The following is a 22670-nucleotide window of genomic DNA, read 5'->3' as shown; positions in this document are numbered from 1 at the left end:
TGAAAGTTCATGACATTGTACAAGAGGCAGTATCAAGACCATCCCCAAGAAAAACAAATGAAAAAAGGCAAAATGGTCATCTGAGGAGGCCTTCCAAATAGCTGGGAAAAGAAGAGAAGCTAAAGGCAAAGGAGAAAAGGAAAGATATAAGCATCCGAATGCAGAGTTCCTAAAAATAGCAAGGAGAGATAAGAAGCCTTCCTCAGTGATCAACGCAAAGAAATAGAGGAAAACAATAGAATGGGAAAGACTAGAGATCTCTTCAAGAAAAGTAGAGATACCAAAGGAACATTTCATGCAAAGATGGGCTCAATAAAGGACAGAAACGGTATGGACCTAACAGAAGCAGAAGATATTAAGAAGAGGTGGCAGGAATACACAAAACTATACAAAAAAGATCTTAATGACCCAGATAACCACGATGGTGTAATCACTCACCTAGAGCCAGACATCCTGGAATGTGAAGTCAAGTGGGCCTTAGGAAGCATCACTATGAACAAAGCTAGTGGAGGTGATGGAATTCCAGTTGAGCTATTTCAAATCCTGCAAGATGATGCTGTGAAAGTGCTGCACTCAATATGCCAGCAAATTTGGAAAACTCAGCAGTGGCCACAGGACTGGAAAAGGTCAGTTTTCATTCCAATCCCAAAGAAAGGCAATGCCAAAGAATGCTCAAACTACTGCACAATTGCACTCATCTTGCACACTACCAAAGTAATGCTAAAAATTCTGCAAGCTAGCCTTCAACAGTATGTGAAATGAGAACTTTCAGATGTTCAAGCTGAATTTAGAAAAGGCAGAGGAACCAGAGATCAACTTGCCAACATCCACTGGATCACAGAAAAAGCAAGAGAATTCCAGAAAAGCATCTACTTCTGCTTTCTTGACTACACCAAAGCCTTTGACTGTGTGGATCACAACAAACTGGAAAATTCTTCAAGAGATGGGAATACCAGACCGCCTTACCTGCTCCCTGAGAAATCTGTATGCAGGTCAAGAAGCCACAGTTCCGAGTCAGATATGGAGCAACACACTGGTTCCAAATTGGGAAAGGAGTACATCAAGGCTGTATATTGTCACGCTGCTTATTTAACTTATATGCAGAGTACATCATGTGAAATGCTGGGCTCAGTGAAGCAAAAGCTGGAATCACGATTGCCAAGAGAAATATCAATAACTGCAGATATGCAGATGACACTACCTTTATGGCAGAAAGCAAAGAGGAACTAAAGAGCCTCTTGATCAAAGTGAAAGAGGAAAGTGAAAAAGCTGGCTTAAAACTCAACATTCAAAAAATGAAGGTCATGGCATCCAGTCCCATCACCTCGTGGCAAATAGATGGGAAAACAATGGTAACAGTGAGAGACTTCATTTTGGGGGATTCCAAAATCATTGCAGATGGTGACTGCAGCCAGGAAATTAAAAGATACTTGCTCCTTGGAAGAGAAACTATGACCAACCTAGACAGCATATTAAAAAGCAGAGACATTGCTTTGCCAACAAAGGTCCGTCTAGTCAAAGCTGTGGTTTCTCCAGTAGTCATGTATGGATGTGAGAGTTGGACCATAAAGAAAGCTGAGCACCAAAGAATTGATGATTTTGAACTGTGGTGTTGGAAAAGACTCTTGAGAGTCCCTTGGACTGCAAGGAGATCAAGCCAGTCAGTCTTAGAGGAAATCAGTCCTGAATATTCGTTGGAAGGACTGATGCTGAAGTTGAAGCTCCTATACTTCAGCCACCTGATGTAAAGAACTGACTCACTGGAAAAGACCCTGATTCTGTGAAAGATTGAAAGCAGGAGGGGAAGGCGACAGCAGAGGATGAGGTTGGGTGGCATCACCGACTCGATGGACATGAGCTTGAGCAAGCTCTGGGAGTTGGTGATGGACACGGAGGCCTGGCGTGCTGCGATTCATGGGGTCACAAAGAGTCGGACACGACTGAGCAACTGAACTAACTGAACTGAATTGAGAGAGAGTCCTCTGCATATGGATGCATATGAATTAGGAATCTTGAAAGTCATCGAAACTGCCAATCCCACTCAGGAAATGAATAGACTTAAGGAGTATATCGGAGAAGGCAATGGCATCCCACTCCAGTACTCTTGCCTGGAAAACCCCATGGACGGAGGAGCCTGGAAGGCCGCAGTCCATGGGGTCGCTGAGGGTCGGACACGACTGAAGGACTTCACTTTCACTTTTCACTTTCATGCATTGGAGAAGGAAATGGCAACCCACTCCAGTGTTCTTGCCTGGAGAATCCCAGGGATGGGGGAGCCTGGTGGGCTGTTGTCTATGGGGTCACACAGAGTCGGACATGACTGAAGTGACTTAGCAGTAGCAGAAGGAGTATATACTTTGCTCTTAGAAGAAGAAATCAAGAAGAGAATGAAAACATTTCTTCTAATGGAAATCCCACCGTGGGGAGAGGAGGGTATGTGGAAATCAATAACTATTACGTGAAACTCCAGACTGAACTAAATATGCCAAAGCATTGAAGGACATTAGAAGAACATCTTGAAATATGTTTTTTTAATTAACTAAAAGCAGAAATGAACAAAAAACAGGAAAGAATTCAGTAAGAGCTAATTGTTGTCAGGAAAGAAATTGACTCTCAGACTTTACCGATAAAGGAAAATTCTTTAGGGTCTCCAGGCAAATGATCAAATTACTTTCAAGGGTGAGAACAAGCTGGCATCGAACTTCCAAAGGCAAAGTGCAAACAGAAATGCATTTGTGGCAGGAGAGATGCGCACGCCCTCTCAGTAGAGGTGGGCCTAAGGGCTCACTGTGGGTGGGCGTAAAGTGAAAGCGTGAGTCACTCAGTCGCGTCTGACTCTTTGCAACCCCATCGAACCTGGGTCAAAGCACCACAGTTCAAAATCATCAATCATCAATTTCAGGCAGATTCCGTACCGTCTGTGCCACCAGGGAAGCCCCTGATGTGGGTAAAGAAGTCCTAAAATGTCTAAGGCGGGTCATGAGGGTTTATGTATTAATTTTACAGGCTTCGCAGGTGGCGGTAGTGGCAAAGAACCCAGCTGCCAACACGAGAGATGTAAGAGACGTGGGTTCAATCCCTGAGTGGGGAAGATCTCCTGAAGGAGGGCATGGCAACCCACTCAGTCTTCTTGCCTGGGGAATCCCATGGACAGATGAGCCTGGTGGGTTACGGTCCACAGGGTCACAAAGAGTCGGAGACAACTGAAGCAAATTCACCACATGCGCATAGAATTGTACGCCTTGATAACAGAGAGGAAAACATGCACAGAACTGACTGTCTAGCCACAAGCACAGCATCAGTGAGCCCCACAAAGTAGAAACATTGCAAACTTATCTGACCAAATGACAATAAAACAAGGACTTTAAATTTTTTCCTATTTTAGAAAATACTCTTGGATGAAACAAAAATGCAAAGTGAAATCACAGAATTTATTTATAATAAATATTATTAAAATATCACATGAAACAGGGTCAGAAGAGACGTCAAAGCCTTAAACACACCCTTAAAAATAAAAGATTGAAAGTAATATATTAGATTCCCAATTCTCACAGCTGGACTGGGGATTCCCCATGCTCCAGGGGTTGAGAATCCACCTTCCAATGCGGGGGATGTGGCTTCCATCCCTGGTCAGAGAACTAAGATCCCACCTTCAGTGGAGCAGCTTCCCAGGTGGCTCAGGGGTAAAGAACCTGCCTGCCAATGCAGGAGATGCCAGAGACACGGGTTTGATCCCTGGGTTGGGAAGATCCCCTGGAGGAGGGCAGGGCAACCCACTCCAGTATCCTTGCCTGGAGAATCCCAGGGATAGAGGAGCCTGGCGGGATGCAGTCCACAGGGTCATGAAGAGTTGGACACGACTGAGCGACTGAACGCACGGACAGTGGAGCAATCAAGCCCACGGCCACAGCTACCGCGCTGCAGAGCGAGGCAGCCCACACGCCGCAAGGAAGAGCCCCACGCAGGGGGCCGGCAGCCAGACACACAGATAAAGAAATGTTTCTAAAAAGGACAAGAGGGGCTTCCCTGGTGGCTCAGCTGGTGAAGAATCCACCTGCAATGTGGGAGACCTGGGTTCGATCCCTGGGTGGGGAAGATCCCCTGGAGGAGGGCAGGGCAACCCACTCCAGTATCCTTGCCTGGAGAATCCCAGGGATAGAGGAGCCTGGCGGGATGCAGTCCACAGGGTCATGAAGAGTTGGACACGACTGAGCGACTGAACGCACGGACAGTGGAGCAATCAAGCCCACGGCCACAGCTACCGCGCTGCAGAGCGAGGCAGCCCACACGCCGCAAGGAAGAGCCCCACGCAGGGGGCCGGCAGCCAGACACACAGATAAAGAAATGTTTCTAAAAAGGACAAGAGGGGCTTCCCTGGTGGCTCAGCTGGTGAAGAATCCACCTGCAATGTGGGAGACCTGGGTTCGATCCCTGGGTGGGGAATATCCCCTGGAGCAGGGAAAGGCCACCTACTCCAGTATTCTGGCCTGGAGAACTCCATGGACTGTATAGTCCGTGGGGTCGTGAAGAGTTGGACAACACTGAGCGAAAAAATAAAATTAAAAATAAAAATTAGGACAACAATATAAACCACAGGACCTCACGGAGAAGGAAATAACAAATAGGGACCAGAGAACAGCGGATGTAACGAATGGATCAAAGTCCTCCCCCAGGGGGGTGGCCAGCAGGACTGGGCATGCTCCATGCGCAGGTTTTGGTCACAGAAGGAAGGAGCCAGTGCGCAACCCCGGCAAAGGCAAGCGCGGGCCGCCGCCGTGTGGGCAGAGGGCCACCCAGCCCACCCTTGGGTTTGCTCAGTGTGCCCAACCCCTGGATCGGTCCTCGGGGCGGCGTGGACCCCGCGCCTGGGAGCCCGAAAACTAAAAAAAAAAAGTCTTCATCCTTGAGAAGACGAACAGAATTTTTCCACTGATTTACAGGATTATTAACAGAATCATTAGTATTATTTTTTAAAAATAATAAATTAACTAACATAAATAAGAAAAAATGGAGAGACTATAAATGCATGAAGTAAGAAAAGACAAAGGGCGGGAAAAATAACCTTTGGGACAAAAGGATAAAAAAATGTTTCATCCACAGAAAGTGCTTTGCTGGCTTCTAAGAAAATAACTTCAAAGTCTTCAACCAGATGTGTTTACAGAATTCAGTTTGCCTGAATTTACCCTATTAGAAAGAAAGAGGGGCTTCCTCTCTGGCTCAGCAGTAAAGAATCTGCCTGTCAATGCAGGAGACGAGGGCTCCGATCCCTGGGTTGGGAAGATCCCCTGGAGGAGAGCATGGCGATCCGCTCCAGTATTCTTGCCTAGAGCATCCCCATGGACAGAGGAGCCTGGCGGGCTACAGTCCACGGGGTCACAAAGAGTCAGACACGACTAAGCAACTGAGCATGCACACACCCAGAAAGAAATGTCTGTGATAGATATAATAGGTGATAATTTACAGGTAAACTGAGAAATGGACAGGTTGATAAGCAACGCAATCGATCGATAAAGAGAGGCTATGAGAAAGGACTAGACTGACGGGCAGTGGAAACGGCACCCACGCGGGAACAGAGGGAAAGCTCAGGGTGTGAAGCCGGCTTCAGACCTTCCTCTCCCAAACCCAACCCTGGCTCTTCTCAGCATCACTTTCAGTTGTACGTGTGTTAGTCGCTCAGTCGTGTCCGACTCTTTGCGACCCCATGGACTATAGCCAGCCAGGCTCCTCTACCCATGGATTCCCCAGGCAAGAATCCTGGAGTGGGTTGTCATTCTCTTCTCCGGGAGGTCTTCCCGACCCAGGGACTGAGCCTGGGTCTGCTGTGTTGCAGCAGACTCCTTACTGTCCGAGCCACCAGGGAAGCCCCGGTTTTTATTGACTCCTTGTTTTCGACCATAGATTGCATTTTCCTGTTTCTCTGTCTGTGCAGTAACTTTTGCGCTGGATAGCGCTGCAGACACGCGGTGGGGGCCTGGTCTCCGTCACAGGCCTCTGAAGTGTCCCCGCCCCGCTTCCCGTGCTGAAGCCCTCATGCTGGACATGATGTATTTGTCCAGTGCCTTTGGGGCCTTCCAGGGGGTGAAAGTGAAGTGGGGTTGTAAGGGTGGAACCCCAACCCAGTAGGGCTGGGCCCCTTAGAAGAGGGAAGGACACCAGAAACCTCTCCCCACACGCGCAGAGAAGAGGGTGCGATGGGAAAGCTGCCGTCCACAAGCCATATTGCGGCCCTCGCCAGACACCAGGCTCTTAGCACCCTGACCTCAGACTTCCAGCCTCCAGAGGAGAAACCCCTGTTGCTGCTGTACCACATTCAGCGGGTTCTGTGTTACAGCAGCCCAAGCAGACGTCCTAGAACCTTCTATCGGGAGGTGCAGCTGAGGCAGATGGCCCTGCTCCCCTGAGCTCTGGCCAGACAGGTCTGGGGGAGAGGCCAGGTGCTCCCCAGGCACCTTGCGTGTGTCGGAGTGCAGCCTCCAAACGTCCCCCTGCTCGTCTTTCGGACCCGTCGTCTCAGGCAGGCCCTCCCCTCGAGGGTGGTCCTTACTCCTGGAGGCTTTCTGGTGGCCCGCTGGGGTCAGCAGGGTCTCTCTTCTCTGGACGGATGGGCCCCACCAGCCCCTCAGCTGTGCTCAGAAGCCCCGTGACCCTGCTCTGCACGTGGGCAGGGGGCAGACGCCCACCCACATTCTCTGCCCTGCCCCAGCCGATAGAAGGAGGGTGTGGTCATGGTGGGGGTGCCCCCAGGCGCTGAGGAGGACCGGGCTGATAGAGGATGGAGCCAGCAGGGGCCCGGGGTTGGGGCAACTGTGGCCTGAGGGCCTTGGACCCAACGCCCACGGATTTGAGCTCAGGGCAGCAGGGAGCCAGGCGAAGATAGACAGGCGGCAGCCGTGGTCACCTTCCACTTGGGAGGAGCTCGGCTCGGGCCGGCCCGGGGCTGCCGCGGGCTCTCGGGGACCAGAGGAGAGAGCAGCAGGGCCCGGGGCAGCCCGGCCCGCAGGCACTGAGCAGCACAGGCCGGCAGAAGGGACGGGGAACAGCGGGAGCCGGCCTGCCCATAGCCGTGTCGGCCACAGCGGGAGGAGCCCACCCAGGGGCGGGCGTCCCCCATGGTCATGGTGAACCCAGACCTCCTGAGAGTCAGGTCTGCTGCAATGTGGAGGCAGTCATGGGACACACACCCCACCAGCCCGCCCGCCACCCCTCGGCCCCCTGGAAAGACGGGACCAGACACACACCCACCAGCTTGCCCGCCACCCCTGGCTCCCTGGAAAGATGGGACCATGGTTCAGCTGAAGAGTTTATTCGGGCTGAGCAGCTGCAGGTGGCCCCCCAGGGCTGGTGGCCCAGGGAGGCCGGGTGGCCCAGGGAGGCCGGGTGGGCGGGGCTGCAAGCACGCAAGTGCGGGTAGGGGCTCCCCTAGGTCAGATCCTGCGACATGGAAGGGCAGGGCCTCAGGATGCCGCCCTCATCCGAGGGCCCCAGCCAGGAGTGGGTGTCCTAGCTGAGTGGCCTGGGCCTCAGTTTCTCTACCTGTACAGTGGGGTCACAGTACCATCTCTTGGAGCTGTTGAGACAGAGGGGACCGTGCAGCTGAAGGGTTAGCACAGTGGGGGACCCGGGAGCCCAAGACGGGGTCCACAGGGCCTGTGACCCCCAGGCAGGACCCTGCTGGGTGGAAACCAGGACGAGGCCAGCCTGCCCCCACCTCCAGGGCCCCCTCCTGGTGTCAGCATCCTGGAGGCCCCGGGAGCTAGAGTGAGGGCGGACTCCTGTCAGGCTGGGACTCAGCCAGGGCGGAGATTCGCCTCCTTCAGGAGCCTGGGGCATCTCCCGTGGGCCGGGGCAGCGTGCGGGGCTGCGCAGAGGACAGGCGCCCGGCCCCCTCTCAGCCCAGGCTTTGCAGCCACAGGAGGGGCTGGCCCAGGACAGGAGATGCTCACGGTGTCCACGCCTGGGTTGGCCCTGACTCTCGGGAAGCCCCGGCTCCACCTGCCCCGGAGTCAGCCCCCCGACCCCTAGGACCCCAGACTCCTCTTCCAGCTGTGATGGGGAGGTCTGGGGACCCAGCCCCAGCCTCGGGGTGGGGAAGGAGACTCACCACCTAGGACAGCAGGTTCACACAGGTCACTGTGGAGATGAGACGGTGGGGAAGTGGGGAGACAGTTCCCAGGAAGGAGGCCCCCGGCCCCTAGCCCGACACTCACAGTCCTTGGTGAGCAGCTGCACGTTCGAGACCGACAGCCCCTGCTCCACGGCCTTCTCCACGAACTTTTCTGTGGCCTTCTCATTGTGCTCCAAGGTCCGGCCTGCGAGGAAGGGGGCACGGCTGGCTGGGGCCCCCAGGGACGCCCTCCCTGCCCAGCCAGTCCCTGCTCCGCCCCGCCCGCCCCAGGCCCCCACCCGTCTGCCCCCTAGGCTTCTCCTGCCCCCTCCCCGAGGGGCCGGGCTCTCCCAGGCTGGAGCGGGAGGCCGTGGGCTCACTGTAGAGCTTCAGCACGCTGCTGGGCTTCCCGCCTCTGTTCAGGATGATGTTCATGATGGCGTAGGTCTTGTAGTCCGTGGCCACCACGATGACCTCTTTGCCTCCTTGGGATAAACCAAACAAAGGACTCCCAGGCTGTGGGGGGGGGGCGCCTCCCATGGGCCATACCCCCACCTCGGAAAGTACACACACAAGTGCTGCACACATGTGGGGCTACAGCAAGCCTTCTGGACTCCCCGGGGAGCTTCTGAAGAGGGTGGGCAGAGACCCCCACTGGCCAGGACAGAGGCCACCCGATCAGGCTCATCAGAGGCTGCAGAGAGGGGGCGCAGGGGGCCCAGGCCGGGGGCTGGGCCGCTTCCGTGTGGGCTGAGCACTGAGCTCAGGCCGAGGGCTCTGGGCGACCATGTCCCGACGGGAAGACCCTCAGGGCCAGGATGGCTGAGCAAGGGCCACGTGCGGTGGGACAAAGCATCCCCACCGGCTCCCTGCGCACGGAGGGCGGGGCTGGGGACTCCAGGCTGAGCGGGGCGTCGGGGCAGGGAGTGAGGAAGGGGCGACCACGGGCCGCATTCCTCACCAGACTCTAAAGGGATCTTGAACTTCCCGGGGGCGTCCCCCTTCACGGCCTGGTTCTTCTCCTTCATGCACAGGTTCATGCTGGAGAGGGCAGACGCTTTCAGCCCACCCTCGCCCACCACCACCGCGCCTTGCTCTGGACAAGGGGCAGCTCTGAGACCACCAGGTAGCCCCCGACCAGAGGGCCCCTGCCCAGCTCCACGTCCAGGCACCGGCCACCTCAGGAAGCCACTCAGAGGACGGAAGCCCTGCGCCTCCACCCTGCCCTGGGGGCCCTGGCACCCTCCTCCCCCCACCCCATCCTCGTCCCGCCAGGGGGGCCGCGTGACACCGGGAAGGCCAGTGCCACTCACTGGTCAGACACGGAGGTCAGGCTGAGGTGGGGCCCGTCCTGTTCCACTATCACGGCCCCCACCTTCCGCCGTGGGGACGAGCTCTGGTGCTCCAGGTTGGAGGCCAAGGCAATCTCGTACCACATACCTGAAAACTGGGGGGACAGCAAGCTGGAGGGGGACTGCCTTGGAGGGGGGCCTGCCGCTGGTATCAGGGCCTCCCCCAGCCCAGGACAGTGGTCTGTGGAATTCCCGGGCCCCGCACGCCTGGAGCTGGCAGGGGCTCTAGAGGGAGCGTGTCCCCAGGGGCCTCCAGGCTCCCTCCGGCCGGCTCGGCTGTTCACCATGGCGGGCACCTGATGCAGCCACCTGGGTCAAGCTGAAGTTCTGGAAGCCCAAGTCCTCCTTGCCAGCCGCCAGCACCACGAGCAGCCCCAGCAGGGCTGCAAGCAAGTTGCCCCTCATGTCTGGCCAGCAGGGACTGGGGCCACCTCCCCAAAGCCACAGGACATGCTCCTTGGGCCCAGTCTGGGCTTATACCCTCCCTGTGGGTGTCGGCAAAGGCACATGCTGGCTTCATTAAGCAGACCGCCTGCCCATCAGCTGGGCCAGGCCTGAGGGGCCTCCGCCCCCGGACCTTGATGTTGCCCCAGCCGCTCGGCCAGCCAGTCGGCTGCCCTGCAGGCTGGGCCCCAGGCCCCTGGAGGGACAGTGCCCAGAGCCCCCAGACCACCCGCGAGAGGCCGGAGGGCAGCATGGGGCTCCACGGTGAGGGGGCAGGACAAGAGGCGGCATGTCCTGCACTTCGGGACATGTGTGCGGGGGGCGGATGGCGGTCGGGGTCCCTCACGGCACCAGGACCCAACCGCTGCCCACAAGGCTCCAGCAGGAGCCCTCAGCAGCACCCAGGGCAGCCCGAGGCCCTGGCACCTGGCCCGCCTGGGAGCACCAGGCGACCTCCGGACGTGGGTGCGTGCCCTCGAGGGCCCGCCAGCTGCGTAGGCAGGGGCCCGGGTCAATGGGGCGGGACCAAGGACACGGGCACCCGGGCGACGCTGAGTCTGTAGCCCACCGGCCGTGGGCAGCGAGGCATGAGCCGGGACGTGCCGATCCCGCCAGCCCTGCAGGCCGATCAGCAGCCCCCGAGGTGGCTCCCCTGGCCGTTCACCCACGGAACCGTTCTCCGTGGCGGGGACAGTGTCTCTCCGTCCCGTGGAACTGTTCCCCGAGGAGGGACAGCATCTCTCCACCTCACGGGTGAAGAGCTTCACCAGCAGGGGTGGAGGGCACCTGTCCAGGTCCCCCTGGCAGGTGGGCAGCCACCCCGTCACCCCAGCTGCCCTCACGGCCCTTGACCGCACCCCACCTCCAAGTGTCAGCCGTCCGCCCGATGGTGGCCAACAGCAGCCAGGCCGGAGGGCTGGGGAGCAGCAGGGACAGAGACAGGGGAAAGGAGGCAGAGGGCGAGGGCAGGGGGCGACGCCCGGGCAGTGCCAAAGGGACACGGGGGTCCCAGCTCCCCGGGGAGCAGAGTGCGGGGCCCACAGACAGCGCGCGGCCTCACGGTCTCGGCTCAGCCCGCGGCTCACGGCAGAGGCTCCAGGGCAGCTGCTGACCGTTTGTTGACCCCACCAGCCCCGCCCACCACCCCTGGCCCCCCAGGAAAGACGGGACCCTGGGTTCGGCCGTAGAGTTTATTCAGGCTGAGCAGCTGCAGGTGGCCCCAAGGCTGGCGGCCCAGGGAGGCCGGGTGGGCGGGGCTCCAAGCATCCCCCTGGGGGCGGGGCTCCCCTAGGTCAGATCCTGCGACAGAGAAGGGCAAGGCCTCGGGGCGCCGTCAGAACCCGAGGGCCCCAGCCAGGAGTGGGTGTCCTAGCTGAGTGGCCTGGGCCTCAGCTTCTCTACCTGCAAAGTGGGGTCACAGTCCCGTCTCTCGGAGCTGTTGAGACAGAGGAGGCCATGCAGCTGAAGGGTTAGCACAGTGGGGGAGCCGGGAGCCCAAGAAAGGGTCCACAGGGCCTGTGCCCCCCAGCAGATGGAAACCCGGACAAGGCCAGCCTCCCCTGCCCTGCCCCCACCCTGCCCGCCCCAGCCTCCAGGGTCCCCTCCGGGCAGCCTGGTGTCAGCACCCTGGGGGCCCTGGGATCTAGAGTGAGCCGGGACTCCCATCAGCCTGGGACTCAGCCGGAGGCGAAGACTCACCTCCTTCAGGAGCATGGCGCACCGCCCTGTGGGACAGGGGAGCGTGAGGGGCTGCATGTGGGATGCATGCCCCCCCCCCCCCCGCTGTCGGGGCCCCCTTGCCCAGAGCCCACCCCGAGGCCTGGAGCTCACCGTGCCGGCCCACCAGATACAGCCCCATGTCCGTGGTCAGCTCCCGGAACTTCAGGAACCCGGGCTCACACTCGCCGCCCAGGCTCCGAGCTGTGGGGGCATGGGGGCCTGAGCCAGGGGTCCCCGGGGGCCGCGGCGGTCCAGCCCCCACCCTGGGGCGGCTTACTGAAATACTTGAACACGTAAAACTCATGGTTCTGCCACTGGAGGGACACGCGGAGGATGGCGTACTGCTCATAGTCCGTGTCCACCACGTGGATCTCCCGGCGGCCTGCGTGGACAAGCGGGAGGGCCAGGCCTGGGTGGACGGGCACCCCTCAGGGTGGGTCGGCCTGGGCGGTCAGGGTCGCCAGGGCCTGACTCCATTCTCCCCCACCTAGCCAGGACCCTCTCGGGATGCCGGGACCCTCTCAGGGGGACTAGAGCAGCCCTGGCAAGATGACCGGTCCACTGTGGGGAGCACAGGAGCCTGGGGCGTGAGGAGGAGTGCAGGGAACAGCATGAAGAGCAGCCAGGCTAAGAGGAGCTGGCGGGTGGGGCCCGAGGAAGCAGCTCTTACCAGGAAACACAAATTTCCCCAAAACATTCATTTCTGAGCTCACTATTTCTTCAGTCTGACAACTTCCTGAGCTGAAAGGCATGGTCAACAGAGTGGTCACTAAGGAAATGCCCGCCTGAGTGCCTTCCCGGGGCCCACTCCTGGCAAGGGGGCAGGCGTGCTGTCCCCAGGAACGCCTGGGGCAGGGGGGCCGTGCCCTTCCGAGAGCCACCCACTGGCAAGTTCTCCTCCCGTCCTCCCAAACCCGTGGGGCCTCATCAAGATGCCCTGCTTCATCCAGGAGAGGACGCAGCTTTGGGGCCTGGGGTCCGGTCTCAGGGGACGATTGAGGAGCACCCCGGGAGGACTGGTGCACGCAAGGGACAGTGGGGTCCACGCCCCACGCCCACAGCTGCAGCCCCCCGACACACACACCTGACCCCCACGCTCCCGGGGGCCGGCCGCTTACTTGTTGTAGGCAACTGCCACGGTCAGAGTCTCCCCACTCAAGGTCAGGAACAAGGCCTCCAGCCTCCTTGGGGTCTTCAGTGCCAAGTTTTCTCTGGAGGCCACACCAGCTTCCCACCAGAATCCTACCATCTAGAGAAAGGACCGGAGCCAAGCCCATTCGGGCAGCAGAACCAGACCCCGGGAGGCAGACCCCTCTCCCTAGACCTCCCAGGCAGGGAGTCGGCGGGCTCTGAAGGGTCAGGGAAGCAGCAGGTGACGGGCTCTTCCGCGGGGTCCCCAGGTGGGCCTGTCTGCGGCTGCCGCAGGGCTGGCGCCCTTCTCCGAGGAGACCCGGCCTTGCGGTGCCTTCCCCTGAGCAGAGGCAGCGGTGGTCAGAGCCCGAGAGACGGCGCAGGGAGCCGGCCGGCTGGACGTGAAGGCCCCCCGGGGGCGTTGGCCAGCAGCCCTGCCCCGTGGGGGAGGCCCGGCTCTGCATGGCCACGCTGGAGGACCGAGTGGCCGCCTTGGAAACCACCCCTGGGGCCCGGACCTTCCCTCTGAAGCTGTTATTTTTAATTTTTTTTAGTTCTACCAGTTTATTGCTACCAACCCATCACCCTCCACCCTCATGCACACTTGCTCAGTCATGTAACCCCATGGACTGCAGCCTGCCAGGCTCCTCTGTCCATGGACTTTTCCAGGCAAGAATACTGGAGTGGGTTGCTATTTCCTTCTCCACCCTCTGAAGCTTTTAAAAACAGATCATTTTTTGCAAGAGAAGCAAACCTGTGTCCAACACCGGCTGTTTCTGAGCCTGCCGGCCCAGGCCGGGCAAAGAAGGAGCTCAGACAAAGAAGCCTCCAGATGGAGACCAAACGCCCCCGCCAAGGTCCCTGCCCTGGGAAGGCCTCCACCTCTGCTCCCACTGCCTGCGGGGTCAGAGGTCAGAGCAGGAAGCCTGCCAACCCGGGAGCAGAAGATGGCCACCCCAAGCCCCACACCCTGGAGACCCCCTCAGGGGAGCGGCCAGCCAGGCTGAGGACACGGTCACCCAGAGGAGGCCCCGGGGGAGGGGGCCGCCCCCATCGGCCCTGGGTACTCGCCGTATCCCCACCGGCCAGGAGCAGGGACCCCAGGCCGGGCTGAGCTCACACCTGGGGGGTCCTGGGGCCCCCGCGCGCCTGCCCCAGCTCAGCCGTGGGAGAGGAGAGCTGGAGGAGCTGGCCCCTCAGGGCCCTCCCGGCCCAGGCCTGCCGCCCCGAGGAAGACCAGCACCTTCTGCAGGTCCAGGCTCTGCGGGGTCATCTGCACCTGGGCCAGCATGAGGCCCAGGAGGGCGCTCAGCAGCCCGGCCCCCATTGAGCATCTGCTCCGCGCCCTGAGCCCTGGGCAGGGTTATAGCAGGATGGAGGGTGGGCGGGGGTGCAACCCCCCAAGAGGACCGCAGTGAACTTGGCCTCCAGCCACTCAGGGGTGTGCATCCGGGCCCCAGGACGCCCACAGCCCTGGGGCAGGGTGACCTGGACCAGAGCCGCCCGTGCCACGCCCCTCCCGGTCTAGGGCCTGCCTGGGGGCCTGAGAGCAGGACAGATACCCCCACTCCCAAGCAGGGCCGCCAGGACCACGTCTCCCCCCGGGGAGGGGCTGCCAGGACGGAGTCGCCAAGCCCAGGCCTGCACACACGGCCAGACTCCCCTCCCAGGGCTCCCAGCGGTCTTCAAGCCCTTTCTGATGGGTCTCGGGAAAAGTGGGTGAGCGCTCCACAGGCCTGGGCCACAGAGGCAGGCGAGGACCGCTTCTGGCTGCGAGGCGTGGGTGGGAGAGGTCGCTGCCTGCAGAGGGGGCCGCGGAAGAGAGACAGACGCTCCGCGGGAGGCGGCATTGGGGTTGCCTGGGCCCCTGCCCCTCCACGGACACCAGGCAGCGGCCGGCAACCCACCTGCTTCCTGTGCGAGCAGCTTCTCCACCAGGTGGGACCCTTCCGGCCCTGACACCTGCCCTGACACCCACCCTGCACGGCCAGGCAGGGCCAGCCTCGGGGACCCCTGTCCTGCTTACGCTCCACGAGCTGTGGGCTGCCGGTGTCCACCCCTTCCCACCGTGCCCAGGCCCCCAAGCCCGGGACCAGATGGTGAGCAGGTCAGGGTGAAGGCAGAGCCAGGCTACCTGGGCACCAGGGCCTCCAGCCGCATCGCCCGAGGGAGGCGCCTTCCTCAGTCTCCCCACCTGTCAGGATGGCGAGCACAGCAGGGGCCAGGTGCCCAGGAGGGTCCCAGGCACCAAGGCAGCCGCGACCCAGGTCTCAGCCCTGGCCTCTGGCCAATGCAGGGTGGCCTCCCCACCTCCAAAGCCACAAAGGCTCACACAGGCCTGGCCAGCTAAAGGGGAGGCCGCTCACCCGAGGCAGGGGGACTGCCACCTTGACTCTGCAGCAAAGCTGTGGGTCACACAAGGACCAGTCAGCCCCAAGACCCAGGGGGCCCGTCCAAAGGGAAGGAGCGAGGCGGGATGCCCGAGGAGGCTGACCCGGGTCCGGGCTGAGCCCGGAGCTGGGCTCATGAGCCAGTCCCCCGGGGGCTTGAGCGGGCAGAGGAGAGAGGACAGGAAGCCCAGGGCCACCCCCTGTCTTGGGGTGATCAGCCCGAGGCAAGGATGGGCGCGCTCAGAGCTAACAGCTTCCTGCTCCACCCTGCCAGGGCTACAGGATGCCCGTGAGCAGTGAAGCAGGGTGTCCAGTGCCTTCCTGCCCTGCCGCAGGCCCAGCCAGCCCTTTGAAGTGTGCGCATCGGGCAGAGCCGGATGCTGTGAGCTCCATGGGGCGTGGTGTCGGGGCAGGAGCCACAGGGGACCCCGGGCGTGGGGCGCTCCGGCCCCCCCAGCTCATCGAGGCTCATCAGGGAGCTCAGGCCCCAGACAAGGCACCCAGCAGGCTCTCTGCTCGGGCCCGAGGGTCCATCCAGGGGCACTCAGGCTGGGCCACAGGGAGGGGCTCAGGGTGCTCTGGCCACGACCGTGACCCGTTCCCAAGCTTCAAGGAGGCTCACCAATGAGCCCAAGGTCAAGGTCACAGCAACAGCAGGAAGAAACACCGAAAAGCTGCACCCCGAAGCTCCCCTGCAGCTGCTCTGCCTCTGTGGGTTCTGCCCCTAATGGAGGCCCAGCCGCGGGGCCGGGCTGCCCAGGGCACCTCGGCATCCCCACAGGGGCCATGAGCCCACAGGAGCCGGGCTGGGGGACCCAGATGCTGCTTGTGGGTGCAGACCTTACGGGGGGCCACCCTTGGCCAGTGCCTCCTCCCTCTGAGCCAGAGTGCCCGTCCTCAGCCCTGAGCCTCCCGGCCCCAGTGGCTCCAGGAGTCCGGATCACAGCGGGGCCCCAGGGCCCTCCCTAACGGCCTCTCCAAAGAATCCAGGGCCCTCGAAACTGCAGAATCTGTTTATTGAGCAGAAGGGGGAGGCCCCAGGAGATGCCCGCGAAGGGTGGGGGACGGGAAGGCAAGGCTGGAGGGCCGTGGGTCAGGACACTTGGGGTGACAGGACCCGCTGCTCCGGCTCTCCCTGCACAGACAGCAAAGGTCCGGTCACTCCTGGGACCCGAGTGGCGCTTCACACAGCAGGGTGCCCCATCTACTCATCCCCTGAAAGGGCAGGGTGAGTGGATTCTGCCACCGAAGCTTCTGCAACCGTGGAAATGCTCCCCCAAGGCGGCCCCCTCCCCCAGTGTCGCCCCCTTACCGGGCTCCCCAGGGACCCAGCCACTGTCCCCAGGGCCTCACCACCTCCCTGGCTGGTGGAACAGCCACTTAACCCCGAGGAGCCTGCGGACACAGCCCTGGAGAGGGGGTCCACGTAGGTGTGCACTTTACCCTAAAAGGTGCTTTTTTAACATAATCCTGGGGGTGGGGCACAGAGCAGGCAGACAGGCTCAGGCTCTCTGCAGCTAGAACCTTCCTGATGGCACGTGACCCGATCCCTAACGTGGCTCAAACAGGGATGGAGCCGGGACCTGGGCTGCGTCATTGAGACCCACTGAAAGCTGCAGCAGCCCGATGCCCCCAGCGCAGCCCTGGGCAAACTCGGCCTGGCCGGGGGAGCAGAATGAAGTGAAGGCCAGAGGGCCGCTGCCCGCAGGCCACTCTGGAAGCCCCCACCTAACCTAACCCACCATGCCAGGAGAGGCCGCAGAGGTGCCTCCCGACGCCGGCGAATGTCACATCCTGTCCGAGGTTTACTGCTCATGTAGGTTCCCAAGTTCTTCACGGGGAAGGGGGGTGAGGGGCCCAATGGTCTCCTCTCCACTTTGGGAGAAGGCGTCCCCAAGAGCCCACCTGCATCCATGTCCCAAGGGGTCCTGGGGACTCAGCCCTGTGCCAGGAGGCTGCGGTTCCCACCTTGTGGGGCCCTTGGGAGAGGATGAGGACTCGGGAATCCCAAGGCAGCGCCCCATGCTCTGGGCAAGCCAGGGGCTATGGGGACACAGAGCGCACTGGGCTGGATTATGCCCCTCCAAATCCATATCCACTTGGAACTCCGAAAACGCCCTTATGTGGAAATAAGGTCTCTGAAGATGTAATTGTTAAAGATCTTGAGAGGGGATCACCCTTGATTTAGGGCATCCTTATATGAAGGCAATCTGGCCTCTTAACAGGCGAGGCAGGGATGGGAGTGGTGGGTCGACAGGCCAAGGATCACCAGCACCAACAGCCTCTGGAAGAGGCAGGGATTCTCCCCAGAGCCTCTGGGCAGTCCTGCCCCATCCTTGACTCCGCACCTCTAGCCTCTAGGCTATGAGAGAGTAAATTCCTGTTGTTTTAAGCTACGGCAGCCCTAGGTAATCAGGAGAGGCTTCCCTGGAAGAGGTGATATGTAAGTGGAGGCTGCAGGCACAGGAGTGAGTATCCAGGGAGAACAAGGGATGCTGGGGGATCTGCACTTGCAGACCTCAGCAGGTGAGAGGGAGGAGGTCCCGGCACACAGGCCCTGGAGAGCCGGAGGGAGGTGTTACCCTGGCTCCTACCTGGGAAGGGCCAAACTGGGTCTCTGGAGCCCTCAGGGTGCGTCCCTGTCCCCCAGGGAGCACACATCTGTAGAAAGACAGAGGGTCCCGAGAGGCTGGGCTGGCTGGGACTTCACCCTGCCTCCTGCAGCCCCTCCCCATGCCAAGGGACCCGCTGGGGGCGGCATCCCCAAGCTCCCCCGGCCCGGCCAACACAGCCTTGGAAGACAGGGCCTACTTCCTGCCGGCACCTCCCAGGACTCCGGGATGGGGGCGGAGCGAGGCTCTGGCAGGGCCGGGGCTTTGACAGGGGCGGGGCTCTCAGGGGTACCTGACTTGGGCAGCATGGTCACCATGTCCGCTGGCAGCCCCACCGTCGGGTAGAAGTCCTGGAAGGCCTCCAGGGCCTGGGGACTCGCTTCTTGGGTCCGGCCTGGGGCAGAGCAGGGGCCGCTGTGAACCCCCGTGGGTCACAGAGATGAGAGACATGGGCAGATGGGGGCCCCTGGCCTCACTGCCCTTTCCTGAAGGCTGGCGGTAGGTCTGCCCCCCGAGGTTGGGCAGGTTGTGCACTGATGAAAGTGCCTGCCTGGCTGAGGGGCTAGTGGGGACTGGAAACTGCACAGACGGGCAGCCTTTCCCAATTCACACAGGGCACCTGGGAGCTTGGGGTGCCTGGCTGCTCTCCCAGACCCTGCGCCCCGGAGCCCCACCCCTTCAGACACCTTTACCTGCAGCTCCCAAAGCCAGCTTCCCGCCCTCACCCCTGCCTCTCCTCTTGGGGAACTCTCCTGGTTCACTCTGCCAAGCCCACGAGAAATTAAAGCAGAATAGTATCGCAGCCCCTGCTCAGGGTGTCAGGCCGCAGGCCAAGCAGGGGAGGCGGGGTCTCCAGCCAGAGACAGGCCCTGAGTTTTGGCCTGAGTGCCCAGCCTTCAGAGGCCCCTCAGTTCAGCCGTACCCATTTGTGATGGGGTGGGCAGGGCCTGAAGAGGTGCCCCAGTGGGTGGGGGTGGGGTCGGGGGGTGCGGGGGAGCCCTCACTGTAGAGCTGCACCATGGTGCTGAGCGCGCCCTCCAGCTCCTTGTAGATGTAGACCACGGCGAAGGAGCTGTAGTCCGTGTCCACCACGCGCACGTCCAGGTAGCCCAAGGCTGCAGAGGAGACAGCCGGCTCTGGACAACTGAATGGCTGAGCATCCGCCCACACGGGAAAGGGGGCGGGGCCCAGGCGGAGGCAGGGGAGGGCCCCGGGAGGGGCATGGGGGAGGGTCACCCATGGAGAAGGGGGTGGGGGTCACTTACCTGGGACTCGGAAGTGCCCCTGGGCACCCACTCTCAGGTACTCCGCATCCGCCTGGTTACAGCCGTCCGCCCTGGGGGGTGCACGGCCTGCTCACTCTCGGCCCCGCCCACCCGGCCCCGCGCTCCCGCTCACCCCGCGCCCGCTCACCGGGGGAACTCCATGTGGACGCTGAGGTTGCCCCCCGCCGAGGCCTTGATGTCCCTGGTGGACATCAGCAGGTGGTCCTTCTTGCCCAAGAAGACCTTGCAGTCAGAGACCATGGAGACCACGTACCAGAGGCCTGAGAACTGCAAGACAGCTCAGTGACCCGGGGCGGAACCTCCCGGCACCCGGACAGTGGGCCACAAGGCCCACAGATTTGTCTGAAGCCACTCGGCCGGAGGTCTCCGGAGTGTCCGAGCCCCAGTGCTGCCACTCACCTGGGGCAGGGGTCCTGGCCACTGGGAGCCTCAGTTCTCTGAGTTGTGAAGTGGGTCAGTAACTACCCAACAACAGGGTTGTTTCAGGGTTAAATGGAAGGGACTCTAAAGGGTGTGCAGGCCCAGGACACCAAGCAAGCGTCCCACGGAGGCAGCAGGCTCCGCTAGAACACGGTCACTCCTGTTTCCAGTGGCTGCTCAGCCCGGACCCCCACCCGCATGGCACAGCACGGGGGCCTGTCGTACCTTGTTGGCATCAAAATCTGGCTGCACCAGCACGTCAGCCTGAGCCGAGGGTGAACAGAGCAGCAGCAGGACGCAGCTCAGCAGCGTGGCCCCCATCCCCGTCTGTGACCCTGGCCCCGCACTGGCCCATCCCTACTGCTGTGGGCAGCTTTATAGCCCGGCCTGCAGCGGGGCAGGGCCAGCGAGCCGCCTGGGCAGCGCACGGCGTCTCGGTTCTGGAAACGCCAGCCCCTCTTTGTTCATTGTTTGGCACAATCGCCCGAGTGTCCCCACTGGCTCCAGGGGTCATTTCCGGGAGGGCTCCAGAGGGCTCTCACTTGGCTTGGGCCTTGCCTACCTGTGGGCAACGCGGCTGGAGCCCGGGGCCCTTGGGGGCGCCGCTGGGAAGCACCCACGGTCAGGTTGCTCCAGCCAGGAGGCTCCCCCTTGGGGCCCAGGTCCCCCAGAGTCCTCACCCCCTCACCTCCCTGCACAGGAGCATAGTCACATCAGCCGGGCCTGGGGACCTCGTCTCAGGGGGACAGAGGTGATGTCAGAGGCCTGAGCAGTCCTGCCTCCAGACCCCTGGCTGGGCCTCCAGCAAGCCCGTGGGGAGGGCGGGGCTGGGCCACCACCTGGGGTGGATTATGGGGTCACGGCCACCTTATCACTGGTTGCATAAGCGTGCGGACCGCAATGTCGCCGGGGAGGCGCCGCAGGCTGGCCAGGCCTCTCTCCAGGTGGCCTCTTCTGTCCTCTCAGGGGACCCCAGGGGCGCCATGTGAGGAGCAGCACGTGGCCTGGGCCACCCGGAGTCCTCTGGTCAGAGGCAGGCATCCCCAGGGAAGGCCAGCACTGTGCTCCCAGTGGAAGTGCGTCCAGGGTCGGAGAAGGACCCTCATCGGCCAGTGGGGTGGGGAGGAGCAGGGGGTCAGGGCCGAGGGCTCCGGCTCACCGCCTCCACTGGGTTCAGGAGGCGCCAGCTCTCACCCAGATCCCAGAGTCCTGGGACAGAAGGCAGTGAAAGCCTTCCTGTGCAAATATTTACAAAACATCCATCTGATAAAGGACTTAAATCCTGAATCTATAGAGAACTCTCAAGACTCAAAAAAAAAAAAAAAAAACAGTTAAAAAAACAGGCAAAATATTTGAAAAGATTCCAAATCAGAAAGTAAAGCCAAGCAGAGAGGCTCATGGGCATTCGTTCACTGTAAGGAGATGCCACGGCAGACCGGCAGGCTGGCCACTCTGGTTCCAAACCGGAGACACTGGTGGTCACCACCAGGGCAGGAAACCAAGAGCGTGCGACACCCTGGGGACGGCTCGGCAGATCCTATGAAGGAAAACATTCAAATACCATGTGATTCGACAGTCACAAGCCTAGATATTTACCCAAGAAAAATGAGACACACTTTAGCCAAAACCTGCTGGTGGCTGGTCATGAGATCTTATTGACAATCCCTAAAAAACGGAAATGACCAAATGCCGTTCAGGGGGCAGGATGCACAATGCTCTGGGCATGAGACCTCTCCAGACACACTGACCCAGGGCAAACCCCAGATGCCCACGCTGGGTGACAGAAGCCGGCCTGGAGGGGTGCAGACTGTGGCTGCAGAACATGGGAATCCTCAAGGACAGACGGGCCTGGCTGACGACAAAGGGGCTGGCGGAGATGCTGGGGTGATGGACTGTGGTGCGTTTGTCTAAACTTAAAACCAAAGAGGGTGAATTCCAGAGCGTGTAAACTACACCTCAACTTTTAAAAAGTGTAAACTAGAGACTTCCCTGGGGGTTGAGTGGCTAAGACTCCGTGTTCCTAATGCAGGGGTCCAGGTTCGATTCCTGGTCAGGGAACTAACTCCCACGTGCCGCAACTAAAGGTCCTGTAAGCCACAAGTAAGACCCGGTGCAGCCAAGTAAATAAACTTCTAACTGTGGACCACAGCATGTATTCATGCTTATACAGTGTAGACAGGCTGGACACGGAACAACAGGCTGGTTCCAAACAGGAAAAGGAGTATGTCAAGGCTGTATATTGTCACCCTGCTTATTTAACTAGTATGCAGAGTACATCATGAGAAACGCTGGGCTGGAGGAAGCACAAGCTGGAATCAAGATTGCCGGGAGAAATATCAATAACCTCAGATATGCAGATGACACCACCCTTATGGCAGAAAGTGAAGAGGAACTCACAAGCCTCTTGATGAAAGTGAAAGAGGAGAGTGAAAAAGTTGGCTTAAAGCTCAACATTCAGAAAACGAGTATCATGGCATCTGGTTCCATCACTTCATGGCAAATAGATGGGGAAACAGTGGAAACAGTGGCTGAGTTTATTTTTCTGGGCTCCAAAATCACTACAGGTGGTGACTGCAGCCATGAAATTAAAAGACGCTTACTCCTTGGAAGGAAAGTTATGACCAACCTAGAAAGCATATTCAAAAGCAGAGAGATTCCTTTGTCAACAAAGGTCTGTCTAGTCAAGGCTACGGTTTTTCCAGTGGTCATGTATGGATGTGAGAGTTGGACTATAAGGAAAGCTGAGAGCTGAAGAATTGATGCTTTTGAACTGTGGTGTTGGAGAAGACTCTTGAGAGTCCCTTGGACTGCAAGGAGATCCATCCAGTCCATCCTAAAGGAGATTAGTCCTGGGTGTTCATTGGAAGGACTGATGTTGAAGCTGAAACTCTAATATTTTGGCCACCTGATGGGAAGAGCTGACTCATTTGAAAAGACCCTGATGCTGGGAAAGATTGAAGGCAGGAGGAGAAGGGGACGATAGAGGATGAGATGGTTGGATGGCATCACCGACTCAATGGACATGGGTTTGGGTGGAGTCCGGGAGCTGGTGATGGACAGGGAGGCCTGGTGTGCTGTGGTTCATGGGGTGGCCAAGAGTCGGACACAACTGAGCAACTGAGCTGAACTGAGTGTGGATAGGTAGGCGGGTAGACTGTATGAACTCTTCTCCCAGATGCCAGTTCTTGGGCTGAGGGGCAGGGAGACAATGT

At 60.0% G+C, this 22670-nt stretch overlaps 3 protein-coding genes across 10 annotated transcripts; all 3 read right to left on the bottom strand.

Annotated features, from left to right (window-relative positions):
• Positions 1-7287: 7287 nt before the first annotated feature.
• LOC133257784 (epididymal-specific lipocalin-5-like) lies at positions 7288-9939 on the bottom strand. 3 transcript variants are annotated; one of them, XM_061434194.1, is made up of 7 exons: positions 9766-9939; positions 9418-9551; positions 9066-9145; positions 8485-8586; positions 8208-8309; positions 8102-8130; positions 7288-7567 (listed from the first exon to the last, which is right to left on the bottom strand). In XM_061434194.1, the coding sequence occupies exons 1-6, from the start codon at positions 9859-9861 to the stop codon at positions 8105-8107; spliced, it is 540 nt and encodes a 179-aa protein (XP_061290178.1). In that variant the 5' UTR covers positions 9862-9939; the 3' UTR covers positions 7288-7567; positions 8102-8104. The 3 variants fall into 3 exon arrangements, with proteins under 3 accessions (XP_061290178.1, XP_061290177.1, XP_061290176.1); XM_061434193.1 differs by having other exon boundaries at positions 7288-7431; positions 8485-8589; positions 9766-9936; XM_061434192.1 differs by having other exon boundaries at positions 8485-8589; positions 9766-9935.
• A 1120-nt stretch (positions 9940-11059) lies between these two features.
• Positions 11060-15594, bottom strand: LCN8 (lipocalin 8). Of its 5 annotated transcripts, none has more exons than XM_061434187.1 (7): positions 13994-14271; positions 12738-12868; positions 12290-12360; positions 11897-12001; positions 11731-11820; positions 11599-11624; positions 11060-11301 (listed from the first exon to the last, which is right to left on the bottom strand). In XM_061434187.1, exons 1-7 carry the CDS (start codon positions 14075-14077, stop codon positions 11269-11271), a joined length of 540 nt encoding a protein of 179 aa, XP_061290171.1. In that variant the 5' UTR covers positions 14078-14271; the 3' UTR covers positions 11060-11268. The 5 variants fall into 5 exon arrangements, with proteins under 5 accessions (XP_061290171.1, XP_061290173.1, XP_061290174.1 ...); XM_061434190.1 differs by lacking the exon at positions 13994-14271 and adding an exon at positions 15117-15594 and having other exon boundaries at positions 11061-11301; XM_061434191.1 differs by lacking the exon at positions 13994-14271 and adding an exon at positions 14885-15100 and having other exon boundaries at positions 11061-11301.
• A 544-nt stretch (positions 15595-16138) lies between these two features.
• Positions 16139-19843, bottom strand: LCN15 (lipocalin 15). Of its 2 annotated transcripts, XM_061434184.1 has the most exons (7): positions 19684-19840; positions 19166-19305; positions 19018-19088; positions 18757-18867; positions 18045-18146; positions 17735-17801; positions 16139-16275 (listed from the first exon to the last, which is right to left on the bottom strand). In XM_061434184.1, exons 1-6 carry the CDS (start codon positions 19777-19779, stop codon positions 17767-17769), a joined length of 555 nt encoding a protein of 184 aa, XP_061290168.1. In that variant the 5' UTR covers positions 19780-19840; the 3' UTR covers positions 16139-16275; positions 17735-17766. The 2 variants fall into 2 exon arrangements, with proteins under 2 accessions (XP_061290168.1, XP_061290170.1); XM_061434186.1 differs by lacking the exon at positions 18045-18146 and having other exon boundaries at positions 19684-19843.
• Positions 19844-22670: the final 2827 nt, after the last annotated feature.

This window comes from Bos javanicus, chromosome 11 (genome assembly GCF_032452875.1).
Source record: "Bos javanicus breed banteng chromosome 11, ARS-OSU_banteng_1.0, whole genome shotgun sequence".
NCBI classification, from domain to species: domain Eukaryota; kingdom Metazoa; phylum Chordata; class Mammalia; order Artiodactyla; family Bovidae; genus Bos; species Bos javanicus.
This window is presented reverse-complemented; position numbering and strand designations above follow the sequence as displayed.